Genomic DNA, 21,069 nt, shown 5'->3' on the forward strand with positions numbered 1-21,069 from the left:
TTTTCCTGTAATACCTGGTGGGCCGGTCACTAGTCAAAATGCCCGGACCGATTTTTTGTCCCAATCCAGCCCTGAACTAATGAATTAATTTCCTAATTAATTTTGTTTTATTTTAGTTTTGTAAATACACAATGTCATTTTAGATAGCTTTCATTTTCTTACAAAGCTGCTTTTCTTTCAGTGCAGCTTAAATCATTAGAGGCAAATTTAGAGGGGGCGGGTAACCAGGTTTATGAGAAACTAAAAACCAAATTTAGAAAAGGGACAGATATGTGAGGGGGAAAATACTTAATCACAAGAAAATAAAAGATGCATTTAGGAGAAATTATAAGGAAAAAAATCTAAATTTACCAGAAAAGATTTGAGAAAAAGGGAAAAGTTTGGCAAACGTAACAAAAATAAAAACAAAGAGAAACATGTCAAATCTGGAGAAATGGAAATTTAAGATAAATACCGCTAAGTTAACGGCGCTACTGAAAAGTTCAACCTAGTGATCGTTTTCTACAGTCATGACTTCGAAGCGTATTTGTTAATAAAGTTGTTTGGGGGAAAAGGGTAATGACGTCACCGGAAGTGAGGTGTGTGATTCAGTTGCTAAGCTGCAGCCGAGCAGTAAACGGACCGTCGACAAGTTGCTGTCGCCGTCTCACCGGATCAACTTTAAGCCGTCCGTCGGTGACCGACAGACCGAGGTAAGCTCCCCAACGCCAGACTGCGTCTGCTCGGTCCAAGTTCCGCCGGGGAGCCGCTGCTCCTGACGCCGATGCCCGGCCTCAGTGTTCGGCTAACGTTAGCCCGGAGCTCGGTACGGCGGGTGGTTAGGTCAGCACCGGTGTTCCAGATCAACTGGCGTTTAGATCAACTGGCGTTTAGATCAACTGGCGTTTAGATCAACTGGCGTTGGTCGAACAGATGTGTGGCAGTCTTGCGTTTCAGGAGCTCCTACCGACAAACCAGCAAAAAACGCCAAATGTGTCATCTGTGACACTTGTGAGGTTGTCTCAAACACACTCCGTCAGTCTTGATGCTGTTGAACAACAAAATGTTTAAAAATGTGGCGAGTTTACCTGGTGATATCCTCATGCGCGACGCGATCGCGAAAACAGCAAACAAGTAACACCACGCCGATGTTGTTCACAGGACACAAAGAGTAAACGATCGTTTACTCTTTGTGTCCTGTGAACAACATCGGCGCCAGTTGATCTAAACGCCAGTTGATCTAAACGCCAGTTGATCTGGAACACCCGCCACAGAGTCAGAGTTAACGGGTTAAAGTGGGGAGCAGACGGACCTCCTCTGCTGTGTTAGTCTGAACATGAGCTCGTCTGTGGTTTAATGAGCTTAATGAAGAACCTTAATGAGATTACCTGAAGTTAGCTGAAGCTCCAGGAGAGCAGAGCAAACACTCCTGACCACAACAGCACTGCTCAGTTAGTTTACCGGTGTTTTCATACACGTTATGATCTGAGAAAAATGCGCCAGTTTCCATAAACAGAAATGTTCGCTTCAGTCTGCAGACAGTAACACATGAAGGTTCTTGCAGATTTTAAGTATTATTTTTGTGTTAGAAAAATAGATATTATCTAACAGTTTGGATGTAGATGAAGGTGCTGATGAGGATGAGAAATATCTTATTTATCCCATATTTGGGAGACTTTTGTTATAGCAGGAAATGAATATCAGACACCAACCGACATCACCTGATAACACCAAACAAGATTTATTCTGTTTGTTCATTTGTGAAATCTTGTGTTTGCAGGTGAAGAATTATGTTATTTAAGAAAAAAATTCAAGGAGTTTGAATTGTGCGGTTGCTTTGAGGTTGTTGATGATGTATCTGCACCGTGTCTTTATGGATCACGAGATGAACTGTGGTACTGCATGAGGAAGTCGGGAGTAGCAGAGAAGGATGTGAGGGTGGTGCAGGACATGTATGAGGACGGAGAGAGACAGTGGTGAGGTGTGTGGTAGGAATGACAGATGGGTTCAAGATGGGGGTGGGATTACATCAGGGATCTCCTCTGAGCCCCTTCTTGTTTGCTGTGGTGATGGGGACAGGCTGATAGACGAGGCCAGGCAGGAGTCTCTGTGGATCGTGATGTTTGCAGATGACACCGTGAGCTGCAGTGGGAGCAGGTCGAGGTATGCTCTGAACACAAGAGGAATGAAAGTCAGTAGGAGGAAAATAGCTGAACCGAAGAGGATAACGTGCCACTCGTCTCACTCTCATTCACACAATGAGAGAGACGAGTGGAAAGGTTAACATGCAAGCACCGGAGGTAGTGCCAAATGAATAATTGTTTCTGAGACGTGAGATGTGGGAATTTATGGATTTAAAATTTATCGCTCAAGCAGCCTCAGAAAGGCAGAAGTGTGACAGTTTTTTTATAAAGCTAGGTCTTTAACTGCTGTTGACTTTGACCCTGGCACGTTCTCCTCTTTGGCTCAGCTATTATAATGAAATCATTCTGGTAGGTGATTTTAATTGGGATCGGTTTTCTCCTGTGTCTGATTATTTTAAGGCACACTGTTTTTAATCTAACACAAATGACTAAAGCCCCACACACCTTATTCCCCAGATAAATCATCTTTGATTAATGTGCCACATCATTTCTCCACAGCAGTTTTTACCAGCGACTTGACTGATCGCTGCGTGGTTGGTGCTGCGAGGAACAGTTTCATGCTCTGAGCATCATCACAAACAGAAATTTAAAGCTTTTACATGAGCAAGCCTTTTGTCACGACTTCATGAATTTACATTGGGTCAGTTTTACATTGATGGACGGTGTTAACTTAGCTTGTAAATATTACTCTGAGAGTTTTATCTGCCTTGTGGACAAACATGCTGCTTTTAGCCAGGTCAGAGTGAAAGGGCGGGACAGGAAGCAGCCCTGAGCAGCTTCAAGAAAGTCCGACACTGATGCCAATGGCTAAGGTTTGGCAGCTGCGTAATAGCTTCGCTGCTTCTATTAGGAAATCCAAATGTGATCACTTTCTGATCTTAACCACCGACAGTCTCAAAGTCCCTGGGACGCTTTGGCAGACTATAAATTCTCTCTCTGACAGCTTTGAAGAGCATTAACATTAAAAAGTCACCGGTCCAGACAGTCTGTCTCCGTTTTTCTTGCGTCTGCTTGCAAGCATCATAGATGAGCCAGCGTCTTATATTTTTAATCTTTCCATACAACTGAACACTTCAGCAGAGATCCCAGTGTGCCTTTGTACTGCCCTCCTGAAAGGTGATGATTCTTGGATGGTAATAATATGAACCAATCTGCAAACTCTGTATTTTAGCTGAGATTCTTTAATGGCTGAGGAATAATCAACCTTAGAGCTATCAGAATGAAAATGATATTTTATCTCTCCAGTACTGTAACTTAAAGGTTTAAAATTTAAAGTTCTCAATGATATCTACGAGGCCCTGGAAGCAAAGAAATACTGCACCCCTCTTTTTATTGATCGAAAGCCTCCGGCACTGTTGATCGTGGGGTTTTATGTCAGAGGTTATTGGAAAAGGGCCGCTCAGACCAAGCTAAGCACCTTTCTCACCATAAGCAGTGTGTGCAGTTTAATGGTCTCTCTTCCAGTTTTTTAAATGTGACTGATGGAGTGCCACAGGTTTCTGTCTTGGGACCTGCGTTATTTACTATTTATGTCAGTGCTGTGGGACAAAATCTAAGTGCAACTGCCTATTTTTACGCAGATGATTAATTGTGGTAATAATCTGGTACCCTGGTATCGACATGGTTTTCGAACATTTGCAGTTAGCTTTTGATCGTACACAGTCACAGCTGTTTCTGCTAAGGCTGTCTTTGAAATGCATCTATAAAAAAAACCACGGTTGTGTTCTTCTCAGAGGGTTCGGTTAACCCTAATCCTAACTTCCCTCTCTTGTATCTTCTCAAGGTACATGTATTAACAATGAAGCTGTGGAGTCTTACAAACATCGAGTTCCTGTTGAAGCTAGGCTGAAGCTGGAGTTTTGTTTTTCTTAGAAATGGATCGTTGGACTTTGTTTATCACGGCATTAAGATTTATCACCGGCTCAAAACCTTTAGCACACCACTGTACTTTATATTCACTGGTTGATTAGTCCTCATTAGCCTCATGCAGGATGGTTCATTGATAGCATTTTGTCTCTAAATTCATTTCTGGTTTACTCGTCTCCTATTTGTCAGATTACCTGTAATCTGACAAATAGTTTAGTCACAATCTGCGGTCTCAGGACTTCTTTGCACTCACTGTTCAGACCTCAGAGAGAAGGTATTCTCCTTTTCTGTCCCGTCCTCATGGATTACATGACAGAAGGATTTCAGGCTCTCAGCTGATTTTGCTCGTAGACTTTAAAAGACGCATAAATGGTTTTGTGAAATCATCACTGGGAATCTTGTTTTTAGTTTGACTGTGTAGACACTTGGTAAAATATTCAATATTTTATTGGTGTTATTTTATTATGCCTGTTTGAAACAGGTCTCTCTTGTAAATGAGGCATTGAGTCTCAGGACTATTTGTATAAATAAAGGTAAAATGAACAAGCACTTGGTGACAGTGGTGAGGAAAAACTTATTGTCACAGGAAGTAACCTCGAGAAGAACCACGCTCGGGGAGGGGCCGGTATGGGAGTGAGGGGAGGAAAAGAAAACACTCAGTGCATCATGGGAATCCTTCAGCAGCCTGAGACTATAGCAGGAGAAATCTGCTCTCTCTTTCTAGTCCCTGTCAGGACTCTTGCTGCAGCATTTTGGATTAGCTGAAGGCTTTTCAGGGAGTTTTTAGGACATCCTGATAATAATGAATTACAGTCGTCCAGCCTGGAAGTAATAAATGCATGAACTAGTTTTTCAGCGTCACTCTGAGACAGGATATTTCTAATTTTAGAGATGTTGCACAAATGGAAGAAAGCAGTCTTACATATTTGTTTAATATGTGCGTTGAAGGACATGTCCTGGTCAAAAATGACTCCAAGGTTCCTCACAGCGTTACTGGAGGCCAAGGTAATGCCATCCAGGGTAAGAATCTGGTTAGATACTATATTTGTAGGAAATTAACGGTCATCAAGGTTTTTATATCTTTAAGACATTCCTGCAGTTTAACTAACTTATATCATCTGGCTTCTGGCTTGTATACAGTGTTTTCCAATAATAGATGAGTTTAAATACTTGGGGTCAACCATCCAAAACAAGGGACAGCACACAAGAGACATGAAGAAGTGTGCAGGCTTGGTGGAGTTTCAGGGGTGATTTGTGACAGAAGGACGGCAGCCAGCATGAAAGGGAGGGTTTACAGGGTGGTAGTGACACCTGTGTGGTTTGGAGGCCGAGCTGAAGACGATGGTATCTTCACTGGGAGTAGAAATGAGAGCTCAGCGTCAGAGAGGCGAGACTGAGACGGTTTTATATGTCTTATCTCTTCTATCACTTATTTATCACTGTGTTGTGTTCCTGCAGGTGTTTGACGCTCAGTGCAAACACTAAATCAGAATCAGAATCAGAATACTTTATTGATCCCTGGGGGAAATTATTTTTTGTTACAGTGCTCCATTTTAAACCAGGAGCTGATGTCCGTCTCATGAATTAACCTCAGCCGGGGTCGTCAAACACAGCAGCCAGTCTCCCAGTATGACCAGTATGGCTGCCTCCAGCACAACCAAGATCGCATGGCGCCTTCGTGAGTATTAAAGTTACTCAAACGATCATCACACCCTTCCTGTCCAGCAGCCCAGCCCGACCTGAATTTGTTCCTCCTTTGTTGCCGTACAGAGGAGTTCGAGGCTCAATCCAGCTCCATTTCCTGTCTGGCTCTGGGGAAAAGCTCGGGCCGCCTGCTGGCCACAGGAGGAGAGGACTGCAGGGTCAACATCTGGGCCGTCAGCAAGGCCAACTGCATCATGGTGAGTCCCCCGCAATGCAAAATGCGATGGGTTTCTAATTTTTAAGGTTTCCGTCGAGGTTTTTTAGGCCTGAAACATGAGCAGATTCAAAGGAACCCATCCTTTACCTACTGCTCTTCTGCAGTCTGCAGGTCATGATGCCCACACCTGCCTCTCTCCTGTCACCACCTCACGCTTTTATCTTTATTATTGATTCATTTCTGATTGTTAAATGATGAAAACAGAGTTCGCTCCATGGGAATTAAACAGACTCATGTTTCCCCTCCACTGCTCGCCATCTTCCTCCAACTAAACTAACCTGCCTGACCTCTTACGTTGTGTGTAGTGCACCACATCATGGCAGAGCGCAGACTGTATACAGGGAGTGCAGAATTATTAGGCAAATGAGTATTTTGTCCACATCATCCTCTTCATGCATGTTGTCTTACTCCAAGCTGTATAGGCTCGAAAGCCTACTACCAATTAAGCATATTAGGTGATGTGCATCTCTGTAATGAGAAGGGGTGTGGTCTAATGACATCAACACCCTATATCAGGTGTGCATAATTATTAGGCAAAGTCCTTTCCTTTGGCAAAATGGGTCAAAAGAAGGACTTGACAGGCTCAGAAAAGTCAAAAATAGTGAGATATCTTGCAGAGGGATGCAGCAGTCTCAAAACTGCAAAGCTTCTGAAGCGTGATCATCGAACAATCAAGCGTTTCATTCAAAATAGTCAACAGGGTCACAAGAAGCGTGTGGAAAAACCAAGGCGCAAAATAACTGCCCATGAACTGAGAAAAGTCAAGCGTGCAGCTGCCAAGATGCCACTTGCCACCAGTTTGGCCATATTTCAGAGCTGCAACATCACTGGAGTGCCCAAAAGCACAAGGTGTGCAATACTCAGAGACATGGCCAAGGTAAGAAAGGCTGAAAGACGACCACCACTGAACAAGACACACAAGCTGAAACGTCAAGACTGGGCCAAGAAATATCTCAAGACTGGTTTTTCTAAGGTTTTATGGACTGATGAAATGAGAGTGAGTCTTGATGGGCCAGATGGATGGGCCAGATGGATTGGTAAAGGGCAGAGAGCTCCAGTCCGACTCAGACGCCAGCAAGGTGGAGGTGGAGTACTGGTTTGGGCTGGTATCATCAAAGATGAGCTTGTGGGGCCTTTTCGGGTTGAGGATGGAGTCAAGCTCAACTCCCAGTCCTACTGCCAGTTTCTGGAAGACACCTTCTTCAAGCAGTGGTACAGGAAGAAGTCTGCATCCTTCAAGAAAAACATGATTTTCATGCAGGACAATGCTCCATCACACGCGTCCAAGTACTCCACAGCGTGGCTGGCAAGAAAGGGTATAAAAGAAGAAAAACTAATGACATGGCCTCCTTGTTCACCTGATCTGAACCCCATTGAGAACCTGTGGTCCATCATCAAATGTGAGATTTACAAGGAGGGAAAACAGTACACCTCTCTGAACAGTGTCTGGGAGGCTGTGGTTGCTGCTGCACGCAATGTTGATGGTGAACAGATCAAAACACTGACAGAATCCATGGATGGCAGGCTTTTGAGTGTCCTTGCAAAGAAAGGTGGCTAAGTTGGTCGCTGATTTGTTTTTGTTTTGTTTTTGAATGTCAGAAATGTATATTTGTGAATGTGGAGATGTTATATTGGTGTCACTGGTAAAAATAAATCATTGAAATGGGTATATATTTGTTTTTTGTTAAGTTGCCTAATAATTCTGCACAGTAATAGTCACCTGCACACACAGATATCCCCCTAAAATAGCTAAAACTACAAACAAACTAAAAACTACTTCCACAAACATTCAGCTTTGATATTAATGAGTTTTTTGGGTTCATTGAGAACATGGTTGTTGTTCAATAATAAAATTATTCCTCAAAAATACAACTTGCCTAATAATTCTGCACTCCCTGTATAAAGGATGGGTGTAGATTTGAATTCTGAAAAGTGAAGCTTAAACCTGCGTTTTTCATGGATGTCCAGCAGGGGGCGACTCCTCTGACTGTGAATAGAAGTCTGTGAGAAAACGAGCCGCCTCCTCACCTGATCTCTGAGCTCAGTAAACAGTTTCCTGACGGCTTTATGGTCTCAGTCGCTGTTTTCAGGTCTTATTGAATAAAAGATGAAGCTCATTTTGGAAATGATGGTTTCCATTAGTGTTCAGGGGACGATAAAGCAGGAGATGAAGGTGGGCTTATTTTGTGATTGACAGGTGACGTGGTGTCCCTCAGCAGCTTCACTAACACTAACATTTTGATATACAGTCTGTGTTTTGAGTTTTTGAGAAAGGAGCGAGGTGCAGTTTTAGGTGATGATGTCTGTTCTGACTGTTTCCTCTCAGAGTCTGACTGGTCACAAGAACCCAGTGGAGTCTATCCATTTCAACGTGTCGGAGGAGCAGGTCGCCGCCGGGTCGCAGTCAGGTTCAATACGAGTCTGGGACCTGGAGGCTGCCAAGAGTAAGACTCTGTCTGTTCTGTGGCTACGAGGCTTTTTAGTCAAAGCTTCACCGCCTCTAAACTGTCTGTGTGCGTAATTTATCTGCACAGGTGCTTTAGATCAGCGGTGGACAGCGTAAGGTTCACACTGACAAAGAGAAGTGAAGTGAGCGAACCAGTCGATTAGAAATATGACACACAAAGAGCTGAAACATGTTAAAATCAACTTGCTTTTTTTTATTAGTGTGGTGAGTTTTTTCTAAATTTCTGAGTGCAAAGTTTGAGCTATGAGCTCTTCCACCTCTGCTGCCTCGAGGACACAGGACATCCGTCATACCACATGATGTCAGCCTCTGTAATATAGTACATCAGTCTGATTGAGTATATGTTATTATTAGTAGTATTTTTCCATCTACTCTTATTTTGAAAATTGATACAGCTTCCTCAGTGTTCAGTCTCAGGCTGTAACGGAGGACGTTGTACCCCGCAGTCAGAATAATCGTCCGTCCCATCATGCGGAGGCGTTTTAATGCACCTAAGCTGGGTCTTAGTTAGAAAGAGATGCAAAGAGGTGACCCTGCTGCTTCCTGTGCTCAGTTTTAAGGACTCTGATGGGACACAAAGCCAACATCACCAGCCTGGGCTTCCATCCCTTTGGAGACTTCCTGGCCTCCAGCTCCATGGACACAAACATTAAGGTAGGCGTGCTTTCCTGTGTGAGAACATCCTTGAAGTCTTAATCCGCTCTAATGAAATGTCTCTTCTTTTCTGCTGTCAGCTGTGGGACTTGCGGAGGAAAGGATACGTGTTCAGATATAAGGTAAGTTTGTGCTCAGGATGACAGGCCGGCTCCTAATATCCTGCTCGAATCCAGGTGCACGTTTCTAACAGGTGGACAGTGGCTGCAGGTGGATTTGGTAAACACACCTGTGGTGACCTAACAAAGTGTGATGTGGACATTTGCTTCAGTGGAATCTGATCTTTTATGCAAATGAGTTGACCTCATCTGACCTGGAAACAGCACCGTGTGAAAAGCTAAATCCTGATTGTTTTCAGGTTTCTGACAGATTTTTGATGTTTTTCAGATGTTTAAGCCCCGCTCTACATTCTGATGCTTGTTTTCCACAGTTGTACCATCACATACAAAACAAACACACACAGACACGTGGTCACTAGTGATGGGATTTCCGGCTCTTTTTAGAGATCCGGCTCTTTCGGTTCGGCTCACTAAAAAGAGCCGGCTCTTTCGGCTCCGAACCGGCTCTTCAGGTTGTTTTGTTGCTTTAATTAATTTATTATTAACAATAATATAAAATTATGCACAAAAGGAATTACTAACATAAAAACAAGTGGTTTTATTTATATATGTTTATATATAAATATATGCGGTGGCCCCTAGAGACAAAACACGTACAAACTCCAAAACACATTTCTAGCATGAACTGAACTTCCAAAGCAGAGCTACTAGATCACTTAAATTACACAATTGAAAGCATGTGTGTATTGTTTGTGTATTTATACACAGGCACTCATATATATATTCAAATAATTTAAAAAAAAGTTCATTTACCTGTTATTACCACACACCAAATCCGGTCGTTGGTACTTGCTGGCTTGTGTAGCCACAAGATAACAAAGGCTCAACACTGGGCCCAGCATCCTGGAGCACTTCTGTTGTCTTTTGTACGTGTTTTGAGTTTTTATATGCTTCTGAGTTTTTATATGCTTCTGAGTTTTTACGTGCTTCGGAGTTTGTACGTGTTTTTACGTGTTTTGGAGTTTGTACGTGTTTTTACGTGTTTTGGAGTTTGTACATGCTTCAGAGTTCGTACGTGATTTGAAGTTTGTATGTGCTTTGTCTCTAGGGGCCACCGTAAATATACTTTTATTTATTCACTCCACATAAAATGTAATAAATAAATCATATAATACAAAAATCAACTATTCACATTTCAAGTTTTAACTATTTAAATTTCAGCTTTTTCCTTTCACAAATTTAAAGTGAAAAGAACACAAAACACTGCAAACCACAACACAATTAAATATAAATTATAATAATATGAAAACTAAAAGAACATGCATATTCTCTGTCATATGGACCTGCATGAATAAACTTTCTCAATCCTTTATCTCTTCTTAAGGTCTTAAGTTTTGTTGTTTTTATGTTTTTATGTTTTACAAAAAAAAACTTCACATTTTTTATATTTTTAAACGAAAGTGACATGCAAGGATATTTTTCTTTAGTGATGTTGCTTCAGCAATCTCAAATACTAATTATTCTGGGAATTTTTATGGTCAAACTATGTGATTTTCCAAATGTGTGTGTGTGTGGAGTAAAATGACCTTGTTCTTATGATGTTGTCACCGTGAATGATTTAGGATTAACAACACAAATTGTATCGATAGCAGAAACAGTCTTATAACTTATAATTCTCACACGTTACCGCTAGTTTTACAAACGCAGTCTTCTTCAGCTCTGTTTATGTAGCTTTTATGAAACTGATTTTCCATAGTACAAGTAGAATTTAATTTTTCTTTGCTCTCCAGTATAAATGCAATAATTTGCAGGCTTTTACTGAAACTCTCACAATGCAACACTCAATGCTCAGGCTTCATATATCAACAGCTCTGAAATATCTTCTTTTTTAAAGTAATGTAGGACAGGATCTCTCACTCTCTGGTGTCTCAAAAAAAACCCAACTAAACTGGCAATCACCACTAAACAAATGAAAGTAGTTTATGGCTTTTTATCAGCTGCATTTCTTTCATTTATGTATTGATCCCATTGTTATTGGTAATGCTTTTAGGTCACTGTTTTAGCATGTCTGCCTCACACTCCATTTAACAGTTTAACAGATAGTGGGAGGAAGGTGGCATTGGAGTTTGTTGGGTGCCTCTGAGACCATCTGTTGCGTCTGTTTGGCACAGCTGTGGGTGCTTCGGCTGATCGCTTATTTCTCTTCTGCATACTCCTTAATCTTACACAGTTACCAACAAAGTAATGTGACATTTTGCACAAAATAACAGATCCATCGCAAAGATTCCTTCAACTCATGACCTGGGAAACAACACACAAAAAGAAAGCCAAGTAGCGGTCTGACACATTTATGGTCAGAATCCAAACTGCGTTCAAACAAACAATACGCAGCACAAAAACACAGTTTACATACCACCGTCGTCTTCTCCTTATCTGTCAGACTAGCCGATTTTATGGGTGTAGTGTAGTGATGGGATTTCCGGCTCTTTTTAGAGATCCGGCTCTTTCGGTTCGGCTCACTAAAAAGAGCCGGCTCTTTCGGCTCCGAACCGGCTCTTCAGGTTGTTTTGTTGCTTTAATTAATTTATTATTAACAATAATATAAAATTATGCACAAAAGGAATTACTAACATAAAAACAAGTGGTTTTATTTATATATGTTTATATATAAATATATGCGGTGGCCCCTAGAGACAAAACACGTACAAACTCCAAAACACATTTCTAGCATGAACTGAACTTCCAAAGCAGAGCTACTAGATCACTTAAATTACACAATTGAAAGCATGTGTGTATTGTTTGTGTATTTATACACAGGCACTCATATATATATTCAAATAATTTAAAAAAAAGTTCATTTACCTGTTATTACCACACACCAAATCCGGTCGTTGGTACTTGCTGGCTTGTGTAGCCACAAGATAACAAAGGCTCAACACTGGGCCCAGCATCCTGGAGCACTTCTGTTGTCTTTTGTACGTGTTTTGAGTTTTTATATGCTTCTGAGTTTTTATATGCTTCTGAGTTTTTACGTGCTTCGGAGTTTGTACGTGTTTTTACGTGTTTTGGAGTTTGTACGTGTTTTTACGTGTTTTGGAGTTTGTACATGCTTCAGAGTTCGTACGTGATTTGAAGTTTGTATGTGCTTTGTCTCTAGGGGCCACCGTAAATATACTTTTACTCCACATTCACTCCACATAAAATGTAATAAATAAATCATATAATACAAAAATCAACTATTCACATTTCAAGTTTTAACTATTTAAATTTCAGCTTTTTCCTTTCACAAATTTAAAGTGAAAAGAACACAAAACACTGCAAACCACAACACAATTAAATATAAATTATAATAATATGAAAACTAAAAGAACATGCATATTCTCTGTCATATGGACCTGCATGAATAAACTTTCTCAATCCTTTATCTCTTTCTTAAGGTCTTAAGTTTTGTTGTTTTTATGTTTTTATGTTTTACAAAAAAAAACTTCACATTTTTTATATTTTTAAACGAAAGTGACATGCAAGGATATTTTTCTTTAGTGATGTTGCTTCAGCAATCTCAAATACTAATTATTCTGGGAATTTTTATGGTCAAACTATGTGATTTTCCAAATGTGTGTGTGTGTGGAGTAAAATGACCTTGTTCTTATGATGTTGTCACCGTGAATGATTTAGGATTAACAACACAAATTGTATCGATAGCAGAAACAGTCTTATAACTTATAATTCTCACACGTTACCGCTAGTTTTACAAACGCAGTCTTCTTCAGCTCTGTTTATGTAGCTTTTATGAAACTGATTTTCCATAGTACAAGTAGAATTTAATTTTTCTTTGCTCTCCAGTATAAATGCAATAATTTGCAGGCTTTTTACTGAAACTCTCACAATGCAACACTCAATGCTCAGAGCTTCATATATCAACAGCTCTGAAAATATCTTCTTTTTTAAAGTAATGTAGGACAGGATCTCTCACTCTCTGTGTCTCAAAAAAAACCCAACTAAACTGGCAATCACCACTAAACAAATGAAAGTAGTTTATGGCTTTTTATCAGCTGCATTTCTTTCATTTATGTATTGATCCCATTGTTTATTGGTAATGCTTTTAGGTCACTGTTTTAGCATGTCTGCCTCACACTCCATTTAAACAGTTTAACAGATAGTGGGAGGAAGGTGGCATTGGAGTTTGTTGGGTGCTCCTTCTGAGACCGATCTGTTGCAGTCTGTTTGGCCACAGCTGTGGGTGCCTTCTTTGCTGATCGCTTTATTCTCTCTTCTAGCATACTCCTTAATCTTATCCAATTTCAGTTTATCCAACAACAGATGCAGCCTGTGATCCACTCATTTTAAGCATTCAACATAAGCAGCATGCCAAAATCCAAAACAAAGGCAACAGCAATTCCTTCAAACTCAGGTGAACGCCTGCAGAGCCACAGCACACACACACACCAAACCGAATAGCAAACGTAGCGGTGGGCGTGTCACAAAAACATCTTCTATGGTCAGAATCCAAACTGCGTTCAAACAAACAATACGCAGCACAAAAACACAGTTTACATACCACCGTCGTCTTCTCCTTATCTGTCAGACTAGCCGATTTTATGGGTGTCACTGTGCACCAAAGCCGAGGACGCTCAGAATGATTCGGATTAAACTGTGTCAGTCGGAGCTTTTATGGAGTCTTACAGTAAACGGATTATTGCATTTAAAAGAACTGAGAGACTTCAATTTAATTTTGTTTATGCAGCGCCAAATCACAACATCAGTCACCTCAATGCGCTTTATACTTTAAGATCTACATACAGAGAAAAACCAACAATCATATGACCTCCTATGAGCACTTTGGCGACAGTGGGAAGGAAAAACTCCAGAACCAGGCTCAGGGCTTCTACTTTCCTTCAAAATAAAAGCTTCACATGAGTCTCGATAGCAAAAATCTGACCAGTGTTGGTGTTGCAGGGTCACACTCAGGCTGTGAGGAGTTTGGCCTTCAGTCCTGATGGGAAGTGGTTAGCTTCAGCGAGCGACGACTGCACCGTCAAGGTACGACCTGATCTGACGTCTCACCTTTAATGTAAAAAATATATTTTAAGGATTGTTTTTCCCGGTACTTACATGTTGTGGTAACTCTGACTCTGTAACAGTAGATGCTGAGAAACCTTCAGAGTAACTATAACCTGCAGGAGTTACACGATGCTGTGAATGTAAACTGTGAAGCAGAACATCAGCAGCAGGAAACTGTGCAGAAAGGCTGGAAGACGTTAAAATGTTCCAGCTGGTCCTGGTTCATGTTTGGTAGTCACGTGTTCCCATAAAATAAAACGAGCGATTGAATCGCAACATTTTTAGATTCTTCTACATTTTAAAATGGTTTTAAAAGGTCCGTCTGTTGAATCACTTCAGTGTTTTAGGATTTTTAAGATCCATCTTTTCTATTAAAATAGTTTTCAGGACACTTCTTGACCCAGGTTCAGTTACATTTATTTAAATAAAGTAATAAGCTGGTGATGTGTAACGACTCGTTAGGCTAACATTTCATCGATGTTTAGAATTAAGTTTCATTTCATTTGCAGCGGTCGGATGTTCGGGTGTTTGAGAGCATCTTGGGAATTTAAAAGTGTGAACATGATGTGTTTATTCTGTAAATGCTGTGAAAGCATCAAACCGGCAGCATCCTGTAATAAAATCGCTCATTCTGATTGGCTGAAGGAGGTGAGCTCTGCTCTCTTCCTGTTCGATGACCTCAGCCCTGTCCTCTTGTCTCCATCAGCTGTGGGACCTGGCTCAGGGGAAAACCATCACGGAATTCAAATCTCACACCGCCGCCGTCAACATCGTCCAGTTCCACCCCAACGAGTACCTGCTGGCCTCCGGAAGCTCCGACAGGTACGTCGCCGCAGGCCGAGCGCCCGAGACGCAGCAGCTCGGAGCTGAAGGAGCGACTCATGAGTGGAATCAGTGTTTGTGACACTTTGTGGCTCGTTTAGTTTTTCTGTTTCATGAAGCTCAGAGGCTGCGCGAGGTTGTCCTCTCTCTGTGCCGCCAAGATTTTATTTTGGTGCTGAGTTTGATTGTTTGTGGCATTTTTTTAAATGTAACATTTCTTTTAGTCTGAAATTCTTTTACTTTTTTTCACATACATGTCCTGTGTCTTCTACATGTCCTCTGCATGTGCCACTAAATCATACATTTATAACTAAAAGTAAACAGGAAATATAATATAAATATAATAAAATGGAAATAATAACTCATCCTTTCTCCAACACAACCAGCAAGTGCACTCAGTATTTAATCATTTCTTTATTTTTGCATATGAAGTATAAATAAGTATTCCAACATGAATCACTTAAATTGATTATTATGTTTAATTTGAGGACATCGACCTGGTGTTAGAGACAGTTTATAAGTTACACCAGCAAGCAAAGCTGTAGTTTGTGGCCTGATTTTCCGATTGTCATGTGATCGTGATGGAGCCGTTAAAGCTTTGAATGTGTCACTTCAAAGAAATGAGACATTTTGTAGGTTTTGGCCTGTTTTAGTGACAGAACAGGGAGCAGGGTCATTTTTATCTCAAACAGTTTATTGATGGAATAAATCTTACTCTCATTTATGAGAATAAGAAGTGACTCAAACACATACTTTCTTCAATTAATTATAAAAATGTCTTTAGCTTAGCTTGTAGTTAGAGCTGGGTTAGGCGACCCTAACCATCCCTCAGGTTCCTGGGGACTTCCCATGATGCACTGAGAGGTGCACTTTGCCCTCCACTCCCTCTTTTGTTCGTGTTTCGTTCCTCTTTTCTCTTTCTCCTCATTTACTGACTTGTCACTGCTGACCGTGGATCTGTTGGAGGTCTCTTCCTGTTCCTCAGCCGTGTTGTAGCGTCTTCACCTGACACTATAAAACACCTACAGGTGTCTCTAATGAGCTGCAGCTGTATGAACTCTGCATGTGCTTGCAGGACCATCAAGCTGTGGGATCTGGAGAAGTTTACGATGATCGGCTCGTTGGAGGGCGACACGACTCCGGTCAGGTGAGTTTTTCCCCGTTGCAGCAGGGTGTAACTGGAATGTGACCTCTGACCCCTGTCCCTGTGGTTTCAGGTGTATATGTTTTAGCCCAGATGGCTCCTGCCTGTACAGCGGCGCCACGGACTCGCTGCGGGTCTTCGGCTGGGAACCGGACCGCTGCTTTGACGCGGTGCCGGTGAGCTGGGGAAAGGTGTCTGACCTCGCCATCTGCAACCAGCAGCTGGTGTGTAGCTCCGCCCACCGCTCAGTAACAGTACTGTGCAGAAGTTTTAGGTAATCTTAATCTTCCACCTTCTCCACATGTCAGATCGGCGTGTCTCATCAGCTGTCGAGTGTGTCGTCCTACGTGGTCGATCTGAAGAGGGTAAAGAAGAGCGGTGGCGCCGTGATCCAGGGGATCATCCAGGACGACCAGCCGCTCACAGAGCCGAAGAAGGACCCCAAAGGAGCGGCACTGCGAAAGAACTACGAGAGACCCACGACCACCTGCAGATCGCAGAGGTACGGCACACTGAGAGACAGGAGAAAATACTGCAAGTACTGACTCAGATCACATGTCATATATATATATATATATATATATATATATATATATATATATATATATATATATATATATATATATAAAATCTTATTTGACTTCAGTGGAAAAGTTTCGCTTCCAGATTCTTTAATAAAAGTAAATAAAGTTAAAAATTTGCAGTTTTTCTTCTAAAAACAAACAAACAAATGTTTGTGATGTCATCAGGTTGAAGCACCGTTCAGAGTCTGACAGGCGGAGCCCCGAAGGGGAGAGGCGGAGCCCTAGCGAGGACGAGGCGGACGAGAAGCTGTCGTCTGCTGAGATCCACAACGCCGAGGACTACAAGGCCATCTTCCAGCCAAAGAGCGCCATCTGTAGGTGGACCCGGAGCATCGCAGCTCAGATGTTGAATAACGAATACAGTTATACGTACATACAACGAGATCTGTGAAATATTGCTATTGAAAAGGACGCTGAGTTCATCTTTAATCAACACTGCACCAACAAAATCTGTGTTTAGTTTCCCCGAAAGCTTCTATTTCCTCACCTGTTGATCCACCTGCAGCATCGCCATCAGTTCTGCTCTGGCTGATTTTGAGAAGCAGGCCATATTTGAAAAGTGAGAGGAGTAAACATTACTCGCTGTAAGAGCCAAACAGGATGGGAGGATCTGATTGGTTCTTTGTGCCTTTTTAAAATATTCATCCTAATGAGGACAAAGACACTCTCGTCATTTCTTCTTTTGTTTTCATGTCGTCACATTTATTTTGCAGTCTGAGCTCCTCGTTCTCCTCTCTTCCAGCTCGCACTCCTCCTAAGATGTCGGAGCCTTTTCCCGCTCCTCCAGAGGACGGTGAGTCCAGCACAGCTTCACGTTTCTGTGAGACATCAGGAGACGACGCGCCTCCGACGTTTCAGTTTATAGATGAAACACGAACAATAAATCACGTGTTCGACAGTGAAAAACACACGACACAAAAACACACGACAGAGGTGTTTCAGCTCCTGTTTTGTGGTTACTGGGTCGTTTCCTGATGATTTCTTCTTCTGCTCAGAGTCCATTTTGGCGATCAGCCGGCAGCTGAAGGACATAAAGACTCATTTTCCTGATAAACAGCAGGTCAGTGAACGCAGCAGCCGTGTGTCTGTGTGGAAACATGGACGCCTTAGGACAGCGGACTATAAATGCAACGAACCTATCAGAGCTTGGGTTGGGTGAGAGCTGAAACATCCTGAAGCACCTCAAAATTAAACTCTGTGACGGCCCTGGCAAATCTACACATCCTAAACAAATCTCTGCACCTGCAAGCCGCTTTGCAGCCCACCTTCTCCTATTCCGCCAGCCTGAGGAACTGAGCAGGTGTCAACAGGTGACATCAAGTCGGAGCCAATTACTGCAGGTAGAAATGATCATTCACCTTTTGTCTAAAGCCTTCCTGACTGATGCGATCCTTAAATGTGATTTAAGCTGTGTGGGAACATTGGAGGCATAGACAGGAAATGAGGTTTAATCACAAACTCAGCTCAGTTTGTCCAGTTATTTGAGTCTGAAAGTGGTGCTAGGGGAAAAAAGTGGTTAATTCAGTCATTTTATTAACGCCCTTTAGATTAACTCAACTCACCTCTTGGTCATGTCATTTTCAAATCTACAGTGATGGTGTGTCAAACACTCCTTTTTACTGCTCTTTTAAATATTTGTGTCCACACGATGCCGACGTAGGCTTCCAGCACTTGGCCAGTAAAGCTAGTTTCTCTTCTAGTAAGGACATATTCAGTTTCCACAAGTCTTTTTTTTCTAGCTTTTTGTAGAGCTTCTCATATAATCCTCTGTCTAAAACCAGAGATCGTCTACATTACACAGCATATAGAAAAAACACAGTAGCTCCATTTTAATTGTTGTAATTTCAACAGTTATTTAGCTGATTTTAGTTTTGTAGTCCCTTGAGTTTGTGTTTTAAGGGTATCAATCTGTTTTAAAGTGCTTTTATAACTTGTTAAAAGTGTTTTATATTAAATAAATTCGAGTTAAGTAAGTAAAAATTATATGAATCTTCATGATGTTCAAACAGTTGAAACTGAGGCTTGAGCTTCTCTAACATCTTTTTGTTGTTTCTGGGTTTTTGTTTCTCTGCATGCTGTCAATTAGAGGCCGAAGAGCTAATGAAGCTGGTCGGCTTTGATCTGATCGCCACACAGAGACGTTTACGGGATCGAAGCGTCTGAAATCCTCCTGAAAAGGATCGTGTTTTTACATTTTCCCTCATAAACATCTGTCTGACTGCAGCTTTCAATATTTGCCATGTCGTTGTCGTTAGAATGCAAACACCCTGTTGACACTTTACTCACGCAGGAAGCTGCATGAATATTTAATCGCCTGTAATATAAAGACTGCGAGCACTCGTGTGTCGCCTGTTTCCAGCCTGCGGAAAACAGAAAAACAACAGGGAGCATTAAAGCTAACCTCTGGGCCCTCAGTCAGTTCATTACAAGCAGACGAAGCGAGAGACAACAGAGCAAATAAACAGAACAACAGCGAGTCTTCCAACATGGCAGGTTCAAAGGTGATTTAAGGAAACAGCACTTTGTAACGCGCTGTTCACACAGTCGCCCTCGACTCTGTAAAGGCAGTGTGGTTATTATAATACAGAGGAAATGCTCAAATCTGCTGAATGTTTCATATGTTCTTCACTTTATTAAAGCCAGTCCTGTAGTGATGTGCAGCTGGCTGGTTTTTCAAGTGTTCAGGCTTTTTAATGCTTTTGTGATCAAAGTGTCCAAAGAGGTCACGCAGCACAGCCTCGGGTCTTTATTGCTAACTATAATCATTACTAAGACAGCAGCTTCACTTTAATTATGATATTTATCTTATGTAAAACCAACAAAAAAGTGAAGCCAACGATGAAGTGCCAAACTCTGCAGTTCCTCTAACGTCCACCGGAGGCTCCAGCACTGAGTCAGTCCCCATAGATAGGGATGGGTATCGTTGAAGTTTTATCCAATACCAGTACCAATCCGGTACTTTTGAAACGGTGCCGGTGCTTAAAGAATCAAGAACACAAACTTTGTCCAAAAACCTCTCATGTTTAGCTGTTTTTTTGTAAAAAGATAACAATGTTAGCCTTTTCTGCAGCTATGGGGGATTTATGGCATCACTCTTGGCTGGAAGCAGTGCTTAAACAATGGAAAAAACACAAACTTTGTCCAAAAACCTCATGTTTAACTGTTTCCCAATTTTTCTTTGGTCATTTTAGCCTTTTTGGCCAGCGTGCAGGGAGTATCTGCCATCAAACAAGAGGACAGCCGCATGTAGCTATGATGATGTTTGCTAGTTCACCTTACATGCATTAATGTAATAACGTGGTTAGCCTACTCAACGTAAATTACACACGAACAACATTAAGCTACTCACGCAGAGAAGAACGGCTGCTGCTGCATCATCATCCTCATCATTTCTGCTACACTGGCAGGGCTAGGGGCCAGGACTCTATTTTTCGGGTTTTTGGGGGATGTTGCAAACTCCGGGTCCGATAACAGGCACCACACCCGCAGTAGATGTGCTCGGTGTGAGGTCTCGCAGCAAGCTATCAAATACGGCGCATTTCTCGGCTTTTAAAAAAAACGCTATGCGTTGCCAGGTGTTTCATCAGATTTGAGGTGTTACCTCCTTTGACAGTATCACAGTATCAGCTTAAAGCACTTGTTGCAGGCTGCTGAGTTTGCATCTTTTGCTGTGAAATACAGCCAGACTTTGACCGCTTCGCCTTGGACATTTTTAATCTGTAGCTCTGCTCTAAAAGAACGGACGTACCTGGGCCTGCCTACTACGCTCGCAAAGGTAAGTGTAGTGTGCAAGTGTATGACATCTCAGTAAAAAAAAAGGACCAAAATGAAGCCTGAACTTCGGCCTCTGTGATCGTTTTAATTATCCAGTTGTTCAGTGATGACGCGACGAATCCTACTTCCGGGTCTAAAGTAGTCTGCGTTTAATAGGCTTTTGTGTTGTTAACATGTTTAATGTTATGTATTTTCTTCTATTTGATCTCAAAAAGCTCCTAAAACAGTCAGCGACCACTGTTGACCTCCCTCGGCTTTTATTACCGCTAATCATTTATTTAAGCTCAGTTTTTAAAACCTTAGGATGTAACTACAGCCCAGCCCATGCAGCAGTATATGAATGACTAACCTCGTATTGTGGATGGATTATCTCAGTTGTTCTCCTGGCTGAAGTTTGGTCCTTTTACAGCATCCTGCCATGCGATTACATTTGTTCCTGACCACCGAGAACACTCACATTAACTTTTATCGAGTGGAAAAAAAGTTAGCTTGTTTATATTATGCTAACATAGCTGTGTCGCTAGCGGTCACGTAGCACATCATTATATACCAGCTAGCCCAACTTCAGTAACCCTACAAACGTCACTGCTGTTT

General features: G+C 41.7%; 2 protein-coding genes across 4 annotated transcripts in view; both read left to right on the forward strand.

Moving 5' to 3' along the window:
- nob1 (NIN1 (RPN12) binding protein 1 homolog) overlaps positions 1–21,069 on the forward strand; it is a 63,062-nt gene that overhangs the window by 12,829 nt on the left and 29,164 nt on the right. The gene's annotated exons all lie outside the window — the stretch shown is intronic.
- Positions 406–19,687, forward strand: LOC113027043 (katanin p80 WD40 repeat-containing subunit B1-like). 2 transcript variants are annotated; one of them, XR_003272982.1, is made up of 15 exons: positions 406–692; positions 5,534–5,667; positions 5,760–5,890; positions 8,237–8,354; positions 8,931–9,031; positions 9,112–9,153; positions 14,047–14,130; positions 14,858–14,973; positions 16,049–16,120; positions 16,191–16,341; positions 16,426–16,619; positions 16,867–17,015; positions 17,444–17,494; positions 17,697–18,041; positions 18,788–19,687. XR_003272982.1 is itself a non-coding variant. In XM_026176446.1 (14 exons), exons 2-14 carry the CDS (start codon positions 5,619–5,621, stop codon positions 17,858–17,860), a joined length of 1,422 nt encoding a protein of 473 aa, XP_026032231.1. In that variant the 5' UTR covers positions 406–692; positions 5,534–5,618; the 3' UTR covers positions 17,861–18,565. The 2 variants fall into 2 exon arrangements, 1 of the variants encoding a protein (XP_026032231.1); XM_026176446.1 differs by lacking the exon at positions 18,788–19,687 and having other exon boundaries at positions 17,697–18,565.

This window comes from Astatotilapia calliptera, chromosome 1 (assembly GCF_900246225.1).
Source record: "Astatotilapia calliptera chromosome 1, fAstCal1.2, whole genome shotgun sequence".
Taxonomy (NCBI): Eukaryota; Metazoa; Chordata; class Actinopteri; order Cichliformes; family Cichlidae; genus Astatotilapia; species Astatotilapia calliptera.

Bases quoted from the DNA above. Each gene is read 5' to 3' on its own strand.
- LOC113027043 (XM_026176446.1), top strand. From the start codon at position 5,619: ATGACCAGTATGGCTGCCTCCAGCACAACCAAGATCGCATGGCGCCTT. The intron at 14,974-16,048 runs GTACGTCGCCGC...ATGTGCTTGCAG, and splicing joins GCCTCCGGAAGCTCCGACAG to GACCATCAAGCTGTGGGATC. The intron at 17,495-17,696 runs GTGAGTCCAGCA...TCTTCTGCTCAG, and splicing joins TCCCGCTCCTCCAGAGGACG to AGTCCATTTTGGCGATCAGC.